Source organism: Panthera pardus, unplaced genomic scaffold, assembly GCF_024362965.1.
Source record: "Panthera pardus isolate Hobbes unplaced genomic scaffold, ASM2436296v1 HiC_scaffold_6, whole genome shotgun sequence".
In the NCBI taxonomy this organism is placed as follows: domain Eukaryota; kingdom Metazoa; phylum Chordata; class Mammalia; order Carnivora; family Felidae; genus Panthera; species Panthera pardus.
The window spans coordinates 4,685,878-4,701,541 of NW_026526991.1; the positions used below are offsets into that span (position 1 = coordinate 4,685,878).

At 59.0% G+C, this 15,664-nt stretch overlaps 1 protein-coding gene across 3 annotated transcripts in view; it reads right to left on the reverse strand.

The window, feature by feature from the left end:
• Window positions 1-15,664, reverse strand: part of SCUBE1 (signal peptide, CUB domain and EGF like domain containing 1) — a 130,461-nt gene that overhangs the window by 10,612 nt on the left and 104,185 nt on the right. For all 3 annotated transcript variants that reach the window (XM_053894637.1, XM_053894635.1, XM_053894636.1), the window contains 6 exons: window positions 14,257-14,379; window positions 6,087-6,206; window positions 5,654-5,758; window positions 4,559-4,672; window positions 3,590-3,727; window positions 2,251-2,454 (listed from right to left, as the gene is read on the reverse strand). In XM_053894637.1, the coding sequence (XP_053750612.1) occupies window positions 2,251-2,454; window positions 3,590-3,727; window positions 4,559-4,672; window positions 5,654-5,758; window positions 6,087-6,206; window positions 14,257-14,379 (804 nt within the window). The remainder of the gene's footprint in view (window positions 1-2,250; window positions 2,455-3,589; window positions 3,728-4,558; window positions 4,673-5,653; window positions 5,759-6,086; window positions 6,207-14,256; window positions 14,380-15,664) is intronic.

Sequence of the window (15,664 nt, forward strand, 5' to 3'; positions counted from 1 at the left end):
GGTTAGAAAGAACCCTGGGAAACTGAACTGGAGGTTCAATTGAACGGGTGTGAACTCATGGTTTTATAAAACACACACACGCACATGCACACACACACACGTGCACACACGTGCACTCTGGTGTATACATCTGTATCTATGTAAATGTATACATGTGCTAATGTACGTGTGTATTTGCACATAGATAGAAACCTATGCTTCCTAGTTCCGTCTGGTGGGAGGGCCTAGAAGCAATGAGTACCCCACCTTTGGCTTTTCCATATCCTCCTCCTCCTTTAGGGGTCCAGGGGCCCTGACCGATTCCAAAGGGGCAGGGGAAGTCCAGGTTTTGTGCCAGAGAATCCTCAGTGAGTGACAGAGGCATGGGGCACGTCCCAAGGACGTGGGAGCCAGTCTGACGGGGCACCTACTGGCTACAATGGGGATGATCCGAGCACTGAGCTAAATAATGTTAGGAATGGATTACAACCCCTTGGGTAAAAGAAGAATGTCTAAGTCCACACTGACATAAATACACAGCCACGCGGACACGCAGACAGATATATAAATGAGGGGGGAAGCAAAGCTCTTTCTTACGGGAGAACGCTAACTTATACACAGACAAGGGCCAGCAGGAATAGAGAATACCGCCCGGTAACCACTGGAGAGGAGGCTGACCCGGCAGGAGTTGCCACCGGGTGCGACGGCTGGTGGCTGGGGGGATGTCTGATGGGGAGCAGGATGTTGGTGTAAACTCAGACTACATCCCCAGAAAAATCCTCATCAGTTACATACGGAAGGAAAAGGGTGAATTAAGGTGGAGGCACCAGCCGTGGGCTGGGTCAGTATCCTGTGGCTCCTGATGGGGGCGCTGAAGAGCAGGCGTCCAGCGTGAATGGGGCTGGTCGCCGAAACGTGGGGGCGCGGCCCGGTAGCACTTGGGGACAGCGGGGGCAGGAGGCGCAGGGAAAGAGCAAGGAACTGGTCCAGAATGAAGGAATCCGGGGAGACAGGACGCTAAGTGTGGAGGACAGGGGCGTTGTGGGAAGAGCGGGTGAAAGGTAACGGGTGTGCGGCCCGGATGGTGGTATAAGGGTCACACACGCACACACCCCAGAGGGTGCGACACAGCACACGGGGGAATCGGGATGAGGAGAACACGGAAGTCCCTTGTTCTGCCTGGCGATATTTCTGGACGTGTGAATGGTTTCAGAATGAGCTATTAAAAATAAAAGAGTGACATCACGAAGGCCGCGGTCCTCCCTCCCTGTCCGCTCCTCCCTTCCCCCCACGCTCCTAAGCCCCGCCTCTCCTCCACCGGCTCCCCAATTCATCTCTGTGACCCAGCCTATGCTTCGCGCTCCAGATTCCCGGCTCCGACCACCCATTCGACGTCTTCGCGAGGACGACTCGGCTGCGTCTGAGCACAGGAGGACAGACAGAACACCGTGTCTCCACCAGCCCCTCTGCCCCAAGTTCCCCACGGCGCCCTCGAAGCCTCTCCCCTCCCCCCCCCCCACAGCTGCCCCCCCAGAGTGCACTCCAATGCGCCTCATTCCTTCCTGGCCTGCTGCCAGCCCCGATCCCCGTTCAAGGCTCTGCCGGCTCCCACCGGGCCTCCCCTCTGTGGTCCTCCCACCGGGAAGCCTTCTCCTGATGAGAGAGCGGGTAAGGCTGCTCCCCTGCTTGGTCAGGTCACCTGCGGCCTGGGCCTGGGCCCCGGCTGGCTGCCCTGGCCGAGCTCCCGCTGGGGGCCTGGCCTCGCCTGCTCCCTGCAGCTGGTGCCCCCTGAAGCCGGTGCTCCCCGCAGCTGGTGCCCCCTGAAGCCGGTGCTCCCCGCAGCGGGTGCCGCACTCTGGGCGGCCTCGGCCTCCTGTGCATCCTTGCCCTGCTGCTCCTTTGCCCTCAGCTCCTACGTGGCCTCCGCTGGGAAGCCTTCTCTAGCCACACGGACTAGTCCTCACGCCCCCCGCTGCCCCTTCACTGTGGCCGTGCCAGCCTGTGCTCTCCCTGTCCCACCCGTCCTCAGGATTATGGCGAGGGTCAGATGTACAAATGTCTGCCCGGCAAGAGCCTTGCCCAGGGGGCGGCACCAGGGGAACGTTCCTCAAACGACAGCCATGATGACGAGCACGACAGTGCTTCTCCCTGGCAGGCTTCTGCGTCTGACTGTCCCCTCCCGAGGCATCTGTTTACCCAGGCCACCCGTGGAAGGAAGGGCAGAGGGAGTTTGCCCAGTGGGCATCCCAGTGGCCGTGGGCAGGGACGCACCGCATTTCCCGTCCTGTAGCACCTGGCCCGTGCTGCACGCCCCCGGGCCCTCCGGGGCCTTGGCCGGCCACTGGGCCATCGCGTACTCTGTGCCTGCGACCTGGATGGAGAACTGCTGTCGGCCGATGGACCTCCGCAGAGTCTTGATGGCGGCCTGTAAGCTCTGCTCCGCGCGCTTCCGCATGCAGTCGGCCTCACAGGTGTCTGCAGGGGCGGGAGGGACGGTCACTCACAGCCCCTCGGGACTGCCTCTTCCCGAGCTGCCCCTCTGCCAGGACTCTGCCGAGGGCACAGGCTCGCAGCGGCCGCGGGCCCCCTTGTTGCGTCCACCTGACAGATGAGGAGACCGAGGAGGATCCGACAGGTAGGACCTTCCCCAGGCCGCCCAGCAGGCCTCCGCCACCGTGACGCGTCACCTCCCTAGGGCACGGCTCACGGACGGGCGCCCCTCCCTGCCACTCAAACAGCCTTGAGGCCGCCACTGTTCCCATGATGACATCCAGCTCTCTGGCCTTGAACCCAAGGCCCCTCGTGGTGGGGCCCCCGCCCGCCGCGCCAGCCCTGGCCCCCAGTCCTCTGACACCCACCGTGGACTCCACTTTCCGCCCTGCCCTCCTGAACACACTCCGTTCTCTCTGACCTCTGTGCCTTTGCCCGTTCCATTCCCTCTGCCTGAAGGCCATCGCCTGCCACCTTTTCCACTGGATCTTTGATTTCAAGCCCTGATTCACACGGCGCCTCTTCTGGGAGGACCTCCCGGGCTCCTCTCTCGGGGAGACGCCTCAGCTCTGTGCCCCCCACCCCGGGGGTCTCCCTTGGCACCGGGTAGTTTGTGTGCGCGTCGGCCTCCCCGTGGCTGGGGGTGCCGCCAGCGTGAGGACCTTGGTCTGGTCCCCTCTTTCCACGGTGCCCAGCGCTGGGCACACGCAGCACACGTCTGTTGACAGAGCTCAGAAAGCACGGACACGAAACACAAGCCGGCCATGTAAGCCCCCTTCTGGAACATGGGAAAGGCAGGCCAGTGGCTCAGTTGTTCCGGAAAGGCCACAGGCGTTAGGCCCTTCCGGGCCCCAGCGAGCGCACGGGGGACGGTTGGGAGAGGCCGTGTGGCCATCATGTGGGCCCCTGAGCCCCGTTCCTCTCACTGCCCTGGGCCTCCTCTCCCACCCCGGGCTACAGGCAGCCGTTTTAAGGACCCGGCGCCGACCCGCACCAGTCCCCCCATCTGCCTGGCTGGGCCTCTACGTCCAGGAGCCGTGGCTCGGGTGGGAGCCCGGACCCCGCCAGCACCCCCCCCCCCCCCCCCGTCCTCCCTCCGGCCTTCAGGAGCCTCACCCACCCGAGGCCTCGTCCGTCTTTGCCTCCACCTCGAACTCCGCCGTGATGTGGGTCACCTCCTTGGATGGGGACTTCCGGCCACGGCGCCTCTTCTTGGAGGAGTCACACTTGAAGTTCACAAAGGTCACGTGGCAGTTTTCTGGACAGAGAAGGGACCGCTGTGGCGCAGGTGGCACAGGGCAGGAAGCAGGGTCCTCCCGAGCCCCGCGCACAGATCGCCACCGGCGGGGCTCCCGCTTCGCCTAACGGCCTGCGGTGCGGATGGGGAAACCGAGGCTGGAGAAGGCCAGGCTGGCTCCGGGTCTCACACGGGGCTGGTGGCTGAGCCACGCCCCGCACCAGCCATTCTGAGTCCGTCAAACCGCCGCAGGCGGAGGCGCCTGGCGCGTACTCGCTTCGTGGAGCCGTGCCGCTCAGTTCCGTGGGGCCCGGCCCGGGTCGGGGCTGCTTGGGCGCTGGGCTCTGTTAGGTCTGGGAGGGAGTCCTGAGGTGTCCGGGAATCTTGGTGGAAACAGAGCCGGGATGCTTTTCGCCCGGGCTCTTCTCGTCGGGCTTTCCCTACACTAACCCCTGACCCCCCTGGGGTCAGAAGCCTGGAACGTCCTTCTTGGCCTCCCTCATTCAAGGATGAGCCACTGCCCGACTCCCACGAGGCCTTCTGGACACAATCAGGCTGCACTTGCCCTGGGGGAGCTCATCTAACCCGCTCCAGGTGGGGCAGGGGCAACGGGCCCCGGGGATGCTGGGGGACCTGAATTTTCCACTCAAATGCTGGCCTTCCTCCCGAGGGACACGACCACTGTCTCTGGTGCTTCAGGCGTGGCTCCTGGGGCTCAGGGACCGTGATGGGGAGGACAAGGAGAGGCCCCCACGCTTGAAGCCCAGCCCCACTGGCCCCTGGGCTTCCAGCTCCCAGGCACGGGGACCCCCGCCACCCCCGTGTGGGTCAGTGCCACGGCCTCCCACTCACCCAGCAGCGGCTGCCTCGGGGCCTCCTTTGCTGGCTCCTGGCTGTGGGCCCAGAGGCGGCACCTGGCATCTCGGATCTTGAAACGGGCCTTCTGCCTGATGGAGGCAGGTGCACCTGGGGAAAGCCCAGACCCCCCTGGTGGCGGCCTCTCCTGCAGGCAGGGAGGTGGTGGGGCCGCGGGCTACACAGGGGGCCGCCAGTGGGACAGATCCACTGGGAGCTGGGGCCGGGGAGCCTCCACTGCCTCATTTCTCTCCCCGCAAGGCCTGAAGAAGGTGGGCGTGTGGACGGCGGGGTCAAACCCAAGCCAGGGGGCCACCCAGCCAGAGGTCTCCTGTGGAGGAGGAGAGGGAGGCCTCCCGCCTCCTCCCCCATCAGCACGGCCGGGGCACGTGGCTCATGCTGTTGGGAAACGGGGTTAGAACAGAAAAGAGAGGGAAGCAACGGAGGGAAGGGGGTTTGAAATAACACAGGTGCTGTTATTCACTGTGTGTGTGTTAATCAACACACTGCTGATTCCTTTAAAGAGCCAACCACAGCTGCTGGTACTGAAGAATCCTACGATCGCATATACTTAGACTCACATCCTGTGTGTGTGAAATGCACACAGATGCCCCCGTATCATTGAATTCAACATCCCGAATGGGAAAAGCTGCTGGAGACAACCTCCTGCGTCTGCCGGGTCGCCTGGGACCTGGCTGGTGGGTCCCAAGGGGCGTGGGAGGGGGCTGGGCCTCCAGTACTGCCCGGACCTTGTGCTCACAGCACACGTGAGTCACTTCACTGAAACGGAGCCTGAGACCCACAGGCTCCTAGCACCTCGGGGTCACTGGAGCCGCGGCCCAGAGCCTCTGAGCTGGAAGGGCCCTTCCCTCCGCGGCTTGCTGCCCCTGGGCTGGAACTCAGCCCGCAGACCAGTTGCTTGTAGGTCCCAGCACTGCTTTCAGCACCCCCAGGACCCTGGACCGTGCGGGGCAGGCCCCCGGCCAGGAAGCTCTTCCCCGGGCAGCGCCCCTCCCTCTCGCCCCAGTATGGCGCTGGACGCCAAGTCCAGGGCTCACCCGGGCACGGGCAGCACGGACAGGCCGGGGGTACCTGAGCAGCTGGGGCCAGCGCTGGAGCCGGTGCTGTTTCGCTTCTGTGGCGTCTTGCCCTGGAGACCCGGGACGCCGCAGCTCAGGCTGTAGCTGTTTTCCGAGTCTGTGGAGAGGCCGGTGGCCAGATGGACTTGGGTGCCCCCACCTCCCCGCCAGGGGCCCCTGATCCTAGAGGTCTCAGAGAGATCGCTCTGGGTAAGTGGCTGGGCCGGAACGAGCCCGCCACACTTGTTGGGAGGGATGCCGTGGCCCGCGGAGAACCAGCCAGCGGGCCGGGATCACTCGGCGATCAAGGCCGGGGGCGCGGTGGGGGTGGGTGGGTTCATTCCTAGGTTGGGCTCTTTCCTGGAGAACGGAAGGGAGCAGGGGCTGCACCTCAGGGAAGGAGCCCCCCACTCCCTCGTCCCCTCCCGGGGACGGCCTCAGGTTACCTGGCACGAAGAGTGAGTGGGCGGGGCAGAACAGGGAGCACCTCTCCACGCCGCCCACCCTGCTGCAGGACAGCTGGGCCCAGGTTGAGGCTTTGGCCCGGGAAAGGCACCTGCCGGTCTCTGAGGAGAGGGAAGACATAAGAGCAGGTCGGAGGGGGCCAGGGTGGAGGCTTTCTGGAGGCCCTGCCCCTGAACGTGGACCATCAGGGACTCCCACCACACCTCTGCCCCGTGGCCAGACCTCGGTGGGAAGGGGCTGGGGGATGGCAGGGTCCATCCTCCCTCTGACCAGTCCAGGCCGTCTGTGGCAAGGGTCATGCCGCTGGCCTGGGCCGGAGGGCAGGGCTGGATTCTCTAGGGCAGGTGCCCGTGCCCCTGTGAGTAAGGGAAGAACTGACAGTGGACACAGGCTTCGTGGCAGTGACTGACCTCGAAGCACGTGAGGTCGTGGTCACTGGGAGCCCCTCTCTGGGGCAGCCGCTGGACACGGCCATCAGGTGTCTAAAGATGTCCCCCAAATTAAGCCCCCCAGAGTTTCTCATGTGATTTTTAATCTTTTGAGGATGACAAAAGTCCCCAGACTCCCAGGAGACTGACAGGTCTGCAGCCATGGCAAAATCGGAACAGATTTCATGGACAACAAACTGGTCGGTGACAACTGGCTGAGATGAACATGCCTCTGGAAGCGTCGCACCCAGTGTCTGTCACCAGCGGTCGAGCTGCTCCAGCCAACGGGCTGAAACAGGGGACGTAGCCGGAAAAATAAGCTGAGAGGGGAAGCTGCCCATCTGGATGGTCTCCGACATGTGGCTGAACATTTTCAAGGAGTCTTAGAAAGTAAATAATCTAGAAATGCAAACAAACCCCTGGCGCTCCAGGTAAAACCCCAAATAAACACAAGACCAAAGAATCAAGAACCTTCAAATAAAACCCCCTGCAGAAGAACCGACGTTCATGCTGGTTAACACGCAGCGGGACAAGCATCGGCAAACTTCCAGGGGAGACGTCAGCCCCCGACCGTTCCCCGGACTGTCTCTAAATTCCTAAAGGGAACCGTCACTGACTCTGGCGGACAGCAACACCGCCTTCTTGTCCTCACGGGGGTCGCTCGTTGGGAGAGGCAGACCATCCTGGCCCCGAGCATCCTGTGTGCTCTTGCAGGGACGCTGAGGATGCACAGTCCCCGGACAATTTCTCAGGGTCGTGTTTGCCTCCAGCAGCCTCGGGGATGAGGGAACATCTCCCCCTGGAGAAGCAGCAGGCTGGCTCTGTTCCCTCCCTCGGCTGCGATGCAAGGTCTCTACCTGCACGGCGTCAAGGGTGCAGATGGGACGTGGGGGTGGGCGAAGGGGAACCCACACAAATGTGCTAGGTTGCCGTGTGTGTACAGAAGTCCTTCGTCTCTGGCCCAAGGGCTCCAGGACTTCCAGAACTTTCCTGGCGCCCTGAAGCAGCAGCAGCCTAGCTCGCTAGCTGTATGTGGGCAGAATCTCTGACCCCACCACGTGCACCACTGAGTCCACCATCACGGAATGCCAAAGCCCAGAGAAAAGCTTACAGTCACCACCTAACAAGCAAGAGGGAAGGCAAACCGACCGGTGGTAAGTTGGGGGGGGGGGGGAAAAAGAAAGAAAAAGTATCATTAAAGTAAGGATGTCAGGTTGTGGGAGAACACGAAAGTAGTAGTAAGAGGCAGCTCTGAAAGTGGGCGAGAAGTTGCCGAAGGCGTGGCGGCCGTGACCTTGATTTGCTCTGGTTTACTGCATCAACCACGCAAGTAGTGAGACTCTGACAAGCCTCGGCTCTTTCCCAACCTCCAACCTGCGACCGCTCCTTGGGGGCCGTTATCAGAAGACAGCCCTCCCTTCTGTGGGTCAAAGCCCCTACCCAGGTAGTGGGGCAGGATCTCCTCCACAAATGGAACTGCCAGCTAAAAATATGCCTAAATATAATACACCTGAACAATACCTGTGAGGTTACTTTTACAAGTCCCTGAAAATTCTCCTACATAATTCAAATTATAGCTGATAGGAGCCTTAATATACCCGTATTACGTATGACTCACCAACAGGATCCCAGGGCGCCTGGGTGGCTCAGTTGGTTAAGTCTCTGACTTTGGCTCAGGTCACGATCTCGTGGTTCATGAGTTTGAGTCCTCTCTGCTGTCAGCATAGAGCCTGCTTCGTTCGGGTCCTCTGTCTCCCTCTCGCTACCCCTCCCTCTCTCAAAAATTAATAAACATTAAAAAGATTTAAAAAACCAGGATCCCTGGGCAAAGCTTCCACAACTTCAGTAGAACAAATGGAACAGAGTCCAGGAAGAGTCCAGACTGAGTGTTCCCAGGACTGCCATACGCATACATATTTTTTGGTATGAACACGCAAAAGTTAGGCCATGCTCTCAGGACGCTAAGGTCAACAGCATGGCAAACATCCATGGCCAAGGCGTGTCCTCCCTGCCTCGGGGCAATGCCTTGGCTAAAGCAGTTGGAGCATCTTTAGGTCTTGTCCCAGAATCACCTTCAATCCAAGGGTACCACACGCAGTATGATCCCCACCGTGAACCGGGAGCACTCGCTATTTTTTCTGCTTGTCATTGAACTAATTATGGCACCTGGTTCCTTTATCCTTCTCATGTTACCACGGAGCAACTCCTACCCCTTCCTGAGGAGGAAACTCATCTTTGGGTGTCTGTACTTCAGAAGCGTTCATATCCAGAACAGATCTTTTGGACATTCCAAGCCAAATCCTGACTTAATACTGTTTGTTGAAGGCACCTGTCTTAAAAACGAAGAGATTTAAAAATTCATATGGAAATTCAAGGTAAGTTTAAGAACAGCCAGATCAATCGTGAACACCAAAAGACTAAGTTGGAAGACTCTCACGTCATGATTTAAAAACTTACTAGAAAGCCACATTAATCAAGACAGTGGGCTACAGACATAAGACAAACAGATCAATGGAAAAGACAGTCCAGAACTAGACCCACACATTTACAGCCAATCGATTTCAAGAGATGGCAAGGTCATTCAGTGGGGAAAAGAATGGTCTCAACGATTGGCATGGTGCATCTGGATATCCAGACACAAAAGAATGACGCTGGATCCCTATCTCACACCATACAAAAATTAATGCGCCGTGGATCAAAGACCTAAGAGCTACAATGCTAACGCTTTTTAGAAGAAAACAGGTGTAAATCTTTGGGATTTACGAAGATTGGATTATTCAGTGGTTTCTTAAAAATGACATCCAAAAGGAAACAAATAGGTAGATTGGACTTTATGAAAATTGTGCTTTATGAACCTTTGTGCTTCAAAAGACACCACCAAGAGAATGAAAAGACAATTCACAGAACGGGGAAAATTCCTCGCTAATCCTATATCTGGTGAGAATATACGTAGATTATACGTAGATGTCTTATAACCGAATAATAAAGACAAATAGCACAATTACAAAATGGGCAAAAGATCTGAATAGACATTTCTTGAAAGAAGATCTACAAACAGCCAACAAGCACATGAAAAGGTGCTCAACACCACTAGCCGTCAGGGAAATCCAAACCACAATGAGAAAGCGTTTCGCCCCCACGGGGTTGGCTATAATCAAAAAGTCAGAAAATAACAAGTGTGGGTGAGGATGTGGAGAAACTGGAACCTTACCCACTGCTGGTGGGTGTCAAATGGTGAAGCTTCTTTGGAAAACAGGCTGGCAGTCCCTCAAAAGTTAAACCCAGCGTTACCGCACGACCCAGCCATTCTCCCCCTAGGCGTATACACAAGGAAAGTGAAAACATATGGTCACACAGAAATGTGCACATGAGTATTTACAGCAGTATTGTTCATAACGGCCCCAAACTGGAAATAGCCCGAATGCCCTATTCGGATAGATAATGGATGAATATTATCCATGAATGGATAAATGATGAATGGATAAATAAAATGTGGTATAACCATACAATGGAGTATAACTGGCAAGAAAAAGGAACAAAGCAGTGACGCGGGCTACAACATGGGTGAACCTTGAAAACATGAGGCTAAATGAAATAACAAGCCAGTCACAAGAGGCCACATGGCACACGATTCCACTTATCAAGTGTCCAGAATTGGTGAATCCACAGAGACAAAAGTAGATGGTGGTTGCCTACGGCTGGGGGGTTGACTGCTATGGGCACAGGGTTTCCTTTCGGGACAGCGATGAAGACGTTCTAAAATGGCCTGTGGCCGCACAGCCCTGTGATTCTCCTAAACACCACTGAGCTGTGAGCTAAATGGGGGAATTGGATGGCATGGAATGATATCTCAATAAAGCTGTCGATAAAAACAAAAAACAAAAGGAAGAGAGACAATACTAAGGCCGGATACACAGGAACGGTCCAGGCTGGAATCAAGCCCCAAGGGACTCACGCTGGCTCTGGCGGCCAAGCCTGTGGCCCGCTCTAGGGCCTGCGGAATTGTTACCGATAAAGGGCGGATAGGTAAACGGACAGCTGTGGCGTTCAACTTAGCAGTGCTTTGGAAACAGAGAGGTTTCCTGCCCGTAACTGAAACGCGGAGGCCCACAGTACGAGGGATGAAAGTCAGAGGAGATGCTTCCGGGATCACCACGCCGAATGGGCTGCTCTGACCGTGATCCCTAGGCCAGGACTTCCGACAGTGCAGAGAGGCGCATCCGTGGAGAGGCGCGGGGATTCCAGCACAGGCACACGACGTTTGCCTGCCTGCTCTGGAAAGGGGCCAAGCGGGGACAGTCGTGTGGCCAGCTCCCTGAGGGTGCCATCTGGCGAGCCAGGACGGCCCCCTGGAACCACCAGACGGCCTCATATGGACGTGCGCTAACGTTTTCTTCAAGATAGCTCGTCCCAGTGGGGACAACCAACCGGCTGTGGTGGCCGACGACGTGGTGAGAAACTCTCCCAGGACAGCGCAGGACTGGCACCAAACCCTCGGGGACCCCTTGGGCATCCCCAAGTGGATTTTATGGGTTATACATGTGCGCTCATAATAACCACGTTTCCTTTCTGAGTGAACCAAAGCAGTTGCTTGTTGGAAAAAACCCCAGCACTCGTAGGAGCTAAAATATACTAGACCTTGTGTTCCTTATTTGGGATGTTCCGACTCATTTATTTAGAAATATGCAGACACCCTTTTACTGGGAGGGTTATTCGTAAATCACTCGGAAGGTTCGCTGTCTTTTTACCCCGTATCTTTGGGGGGGAAAACAGAGGTGGCTTTTTCAGAACTTACTACAAAGTGCACAACTGACAGCTCTTGAACTGGGTGGGGTTCCCGAGAAGCTCCAGAAGCTGGTTGCACACAAACCAGCTACACCCCAAGATGCTCGGGACAGGTAGCAGCGGTTACGAAGCTCTCGCCTAAGACCACTGGGATGAATTCGCCCTGATGCCTGCAACCACTGTTGTCCACACACTCTGTTACACGCCTTTGGGCTTCGTTCTTTGGGTCACGCTTTCCACCTGATGCTTTTAAGGTTATATACACTTTTGATTTACCCTATCACGCTTCCTTTGCCAATGATAACTGGCCTGGCTCCTGGCCTTGCTACTGACAGCCACCATCGTAATTCTTTAGATCAGTCCTCCCAAACTACAGCCGGGGAAATGGATACCGAAAAGCAGGATAAAGTGAGTTACGCATGCCTTACTAATTACGCCCCCCTTTGTAGACCATACAGAGAAGAGAAGGAGGACGCCCTTGTGCTGGGAGAGGTGGATTCTGCTATCTGGCAACATAACCGACCGGCTATCACAACCCAGCACCCACAGACAGTATCCCTACAGCCCCCCGGAGGTGGAGCCCATCTCTTGTATGGGATCTGGCTCGTCAGCGCCACCCAGGACCGCAAGCTGACTGTTCTGCGGGGCTCTCGGACTGTCCCGAGTGGGTGGCTCTCCCCACCCCTCGGTGAACGCCGCCTTCTTGCGAATCATCTGAAGCTAGAACACCCTTCCGAGAGACACCAACAGCACCTGGTGGAGCTGATCACGGAGGCCGTCGGTCCCACGTGTAGGAATCGGACAGCTCTAAGTGGTCATCGAAGACGTGCCCCTCGTGTTGGGTGACAATAACACAGTCACGGCATGGTGCGGGGGGGCAGGACGGACCAGTCTGTCTTCCTGGTGCAAGCGGTCGTGGGTAACAGGAAGACCCTGGATTTTCTTTTGGCCACCGTGGGGGTGTGTCACTGCCAGCCCTTCCCTCTGAACCTGGACTCGCAGCAGAGGTGCTGGGACAACCCACATTGCGGTAATGAGGGAAAGCAACCTGAACGCCGAGGGTGGCCTCGGGGAGTTGGTGGAACCAGTTTTCTTGGTCAGCCCCGGGAACTCTTAGATCACGGGTCTGGAGGGCCTTCCGGCACCTTCCAACAAGGTTACACTTGTTCGTGTCAGTCACCCCACATCTAGCGTCCAGAATGCTAACTGCTTCTACGTCGTCACCGTGGTCCTGGCAGACGACTTAAGGTACAGGAACGGGGTAAGATCCCGCGGACCGACAGTGACAGACAATCAGACCCCCGATGACCCTTTGTGGGGGGTGGGCGGCAGCGTGAGGACCTAGACAAGCCCCCGCGGCCTCTCCTGCAGCGCTGACGGAGGGCGGGGCGGCCGGAAGGGTGCTGAGAATAAAAATGCCCCTTCCCCCTTCCCTAGGGAAAGCCTGCTGGCCCGCAGCTTTGGTAACAAGTAAATGCCAGGCCTGGCAGGACCCTAACCAGTCAGTAGACACGTCTCTGAAAGCCAATCCATCCACGACAGCCCCAGGCTTGGAGATTCAGCCACCGGGTGGCAGATTCACTCAGCGATCAGTCTACCAAGGCTGGAGTCAACCCATTCTTCCTCAGTACGCAGCACAAGCCACACCCCGGGTCACATACCACCCAATCCTTTGTCTCCAGCACAGCCCCTAACGGGCTCCCCCCTGCAACTCAGGACGAGACCAGCGGTCTGCTTTGCTCACCAAGACTGCCTGAACAGCACAGCATTCCTTACTTAAGCGAGCAATACATTCAGCCTTTTGGTATCAGATGCCGAGTGACGGTATCCATTCTTTAATACGTTCACTCATTCGTTCAGCAAGTATTTACTGAGCGCTTACAACTGCCAGGCTCTGTTCTAGGCGCTGGGGATTCAGCGGCGAACAAGACAGGAATATGTGCTCAGCCGCGTAAAGCGCGCATATGTCTGGCGGTGGGAAGCCCAATGACAGAAAAAGCAAAGTGGGGAGGCAGGGGGGCGGGAGGGGGGCGGAGGTGCTCAGGGAAGGCCGCCCAGAGCAGACAGCTACAGGGGCGAGGAGCCTCCAGACCAAGAGGGGAGCACGGGCACAGTCTCGTCAGTTGAGGGGGGTCGAGGTCACTGAGGCTGGCATGGGGCGAATGAGGGTGAGGGCAGAAGGCCACCAGGCCAGGGTGTAGAAGCCTCTGGGCCACCCTAAGAATTCTGGTTTTGCTTCCGCTTGGAGAGGGGTCCTGGAGGGCTCTGAGCAGGGAGGGACTCACCCCGAGTCAGGTTTAAAAGGCTCGCTCTGACTACCCCGGGCATGTTAGAGCACCGTGGGGCAGGGAGAGCTGTTTCGGGGCCGTGGCCCCAGCACCCAGAACAGGCCTGGTGCCTGGTGGGCAATCATGTGCTCGTAAAACCAGAGAATGTGGGGGGTTGTCCAGAGTTCAGCCCAGAGCTGCCCCGTCTCCGGCGCAAGTCAGCGGAGGACACGGGAACCCCACGCTCTCTGGGAGCCCACCTCCCTTCCTGTGCCGGACGCCGTGGGGCTGGTGGCCTGGGCAGGTGGCGGGGATGCCAAGACCCAGGGGCTCCCCTCCGGGCCCTGGTGCCGCTGCAGCCCGAGTAACCAGCCCCTCCCCTCTCCCAGCTTCCTGGGCAGGACAAGGGGGGGCCTCAAGCTGCACGCCCTGAGCCCCGGACCTTCACCTCGGTGACCCCTCCCCCCCCCCGCCGCAGGTCCGCTTCTGTGCCTCTGACGCACCCCAGGTGTGCCCTCTTCCGCAAGCCCCGCTTCCCGTCGGCCGCATCCCAGGCGAGGTCGCCCCCGTGCCGCTCGCCCCGCCCTGACAGGCCCCTGCCCCTCCCGCCCAGGCCCCGGGTGGAAGGGGGGACGCCAGCGCCCGCGCCCTCCTCGTGGGTCCCCACTCACCCACGCAGTCCTTCCGGTTCCAGTGGAGCCGCCTCCCCGGGGGACAGACGCATTCGTAGCTGCCCTTGGTGTTGACGCAGCCCTGGTCGCAGCTCCCGTTGCTCATGCTGCACTCGTCCACGTCTGCAAGCGCAGGTAGGGGTGAGGCGGGAGGCTGGCAGGGCAGGGCCGCCCAGGACGAGAGGGCCGAGGAGCCCGACCCCGACGACAGCCCGACACCGTCCTCGGAGGCAGACGTGCGGCCGCACGCGTCACACGCGGACGCCGGCCCACGTCCCTCCCCCGCTGGGGACCGTAGCGGTTTGCTGAACTTGAGCGGCTGTGCCCAGACTGGGGGGGGGGGGGGGAGGGCAGAGGCAGCACAAAATTCAAGTGCCAAGCAGGTCTCATGGGGCCGGGTCGTGAGGCTTCTCTTACCAGGGCCGCTCCCTCCTGGGCCCCGGGCCCCAGTGTCAAGGAAGCCGCCTCCGAGGCCCTTCCTTCGCTGACCACCAGGGAACCAAGGCCCCCCCTGGAGATGGGGACGGGCTGGGCCACACTCACACTGGGGTGCCCGGCTCTGAGCATCTGGGTGGCCGGGATTTGGGCAGCGGCAGGCCCAGGGGAGCTAGTGCCCGGGTTTTGGGGGGTCCCTCCAGAAGAATCTGCAGCCCACCCCAGGAGCCACCCCCGTGCCCCACACCAGCTGTGCCCGATCATGTCTCTGTCTGACCCCATCCCACCTGCAGAGCTGCCCAGCAGAGTGAGTGTGGTCACAGGAAATGAGGCCCCTAGGACCTCAGGGCCATTCTGATCTCTCCCACCTTCGCCTGCTGCCCTGCGCCTCTCCAAGTCCCATCGTTTATAGCTAAGCACATCTAGAACCTTCCCCTTCTCTGGACGCCCCCCCCCCCCCCCGACTTCGCCCGAGCTCTGGAGCTCTGGCTCCCATGCCTGGAGTTGCCTCCCTATTGGTGCCCTGGGTTCCTCTCTCCCAAACGCGTGGCAGCTAGTGACCTCGTTACACGGACATGGCCATGTCACACCCCTACTCAAACCCTCCAACAGTCTCTCTTCACCCTGGGGGTAAAACCCAAGTCACCTCCAGGGCTCACCAAGCCTTGCCTCCTCCCTGCCTGCATCTCCCACCACGTTCTCCTTCCCTCACGGGGCTCTACCGGCTGCTTCTTGGCCCCTCGGTGCTGCCTCGGTGACTTTGCACGTGCTGATCCTTCTGGCCTGCTTCCTTCACCTTGTGCCAGACACCTCTCCTTTAGGGTCCCCCCACTGTCTCCACACGCCTCCCTTCTCTGTCGTCACCCTCTCCCGCTGGCATGAGCCATCTGTGGGATTCTCTGTGTGGCAGTCACCCTGATCCGGACCGAGGTCCCCTGGAGCTGCCGTCCGCAGGCCTGAGGCCACAGCCTGG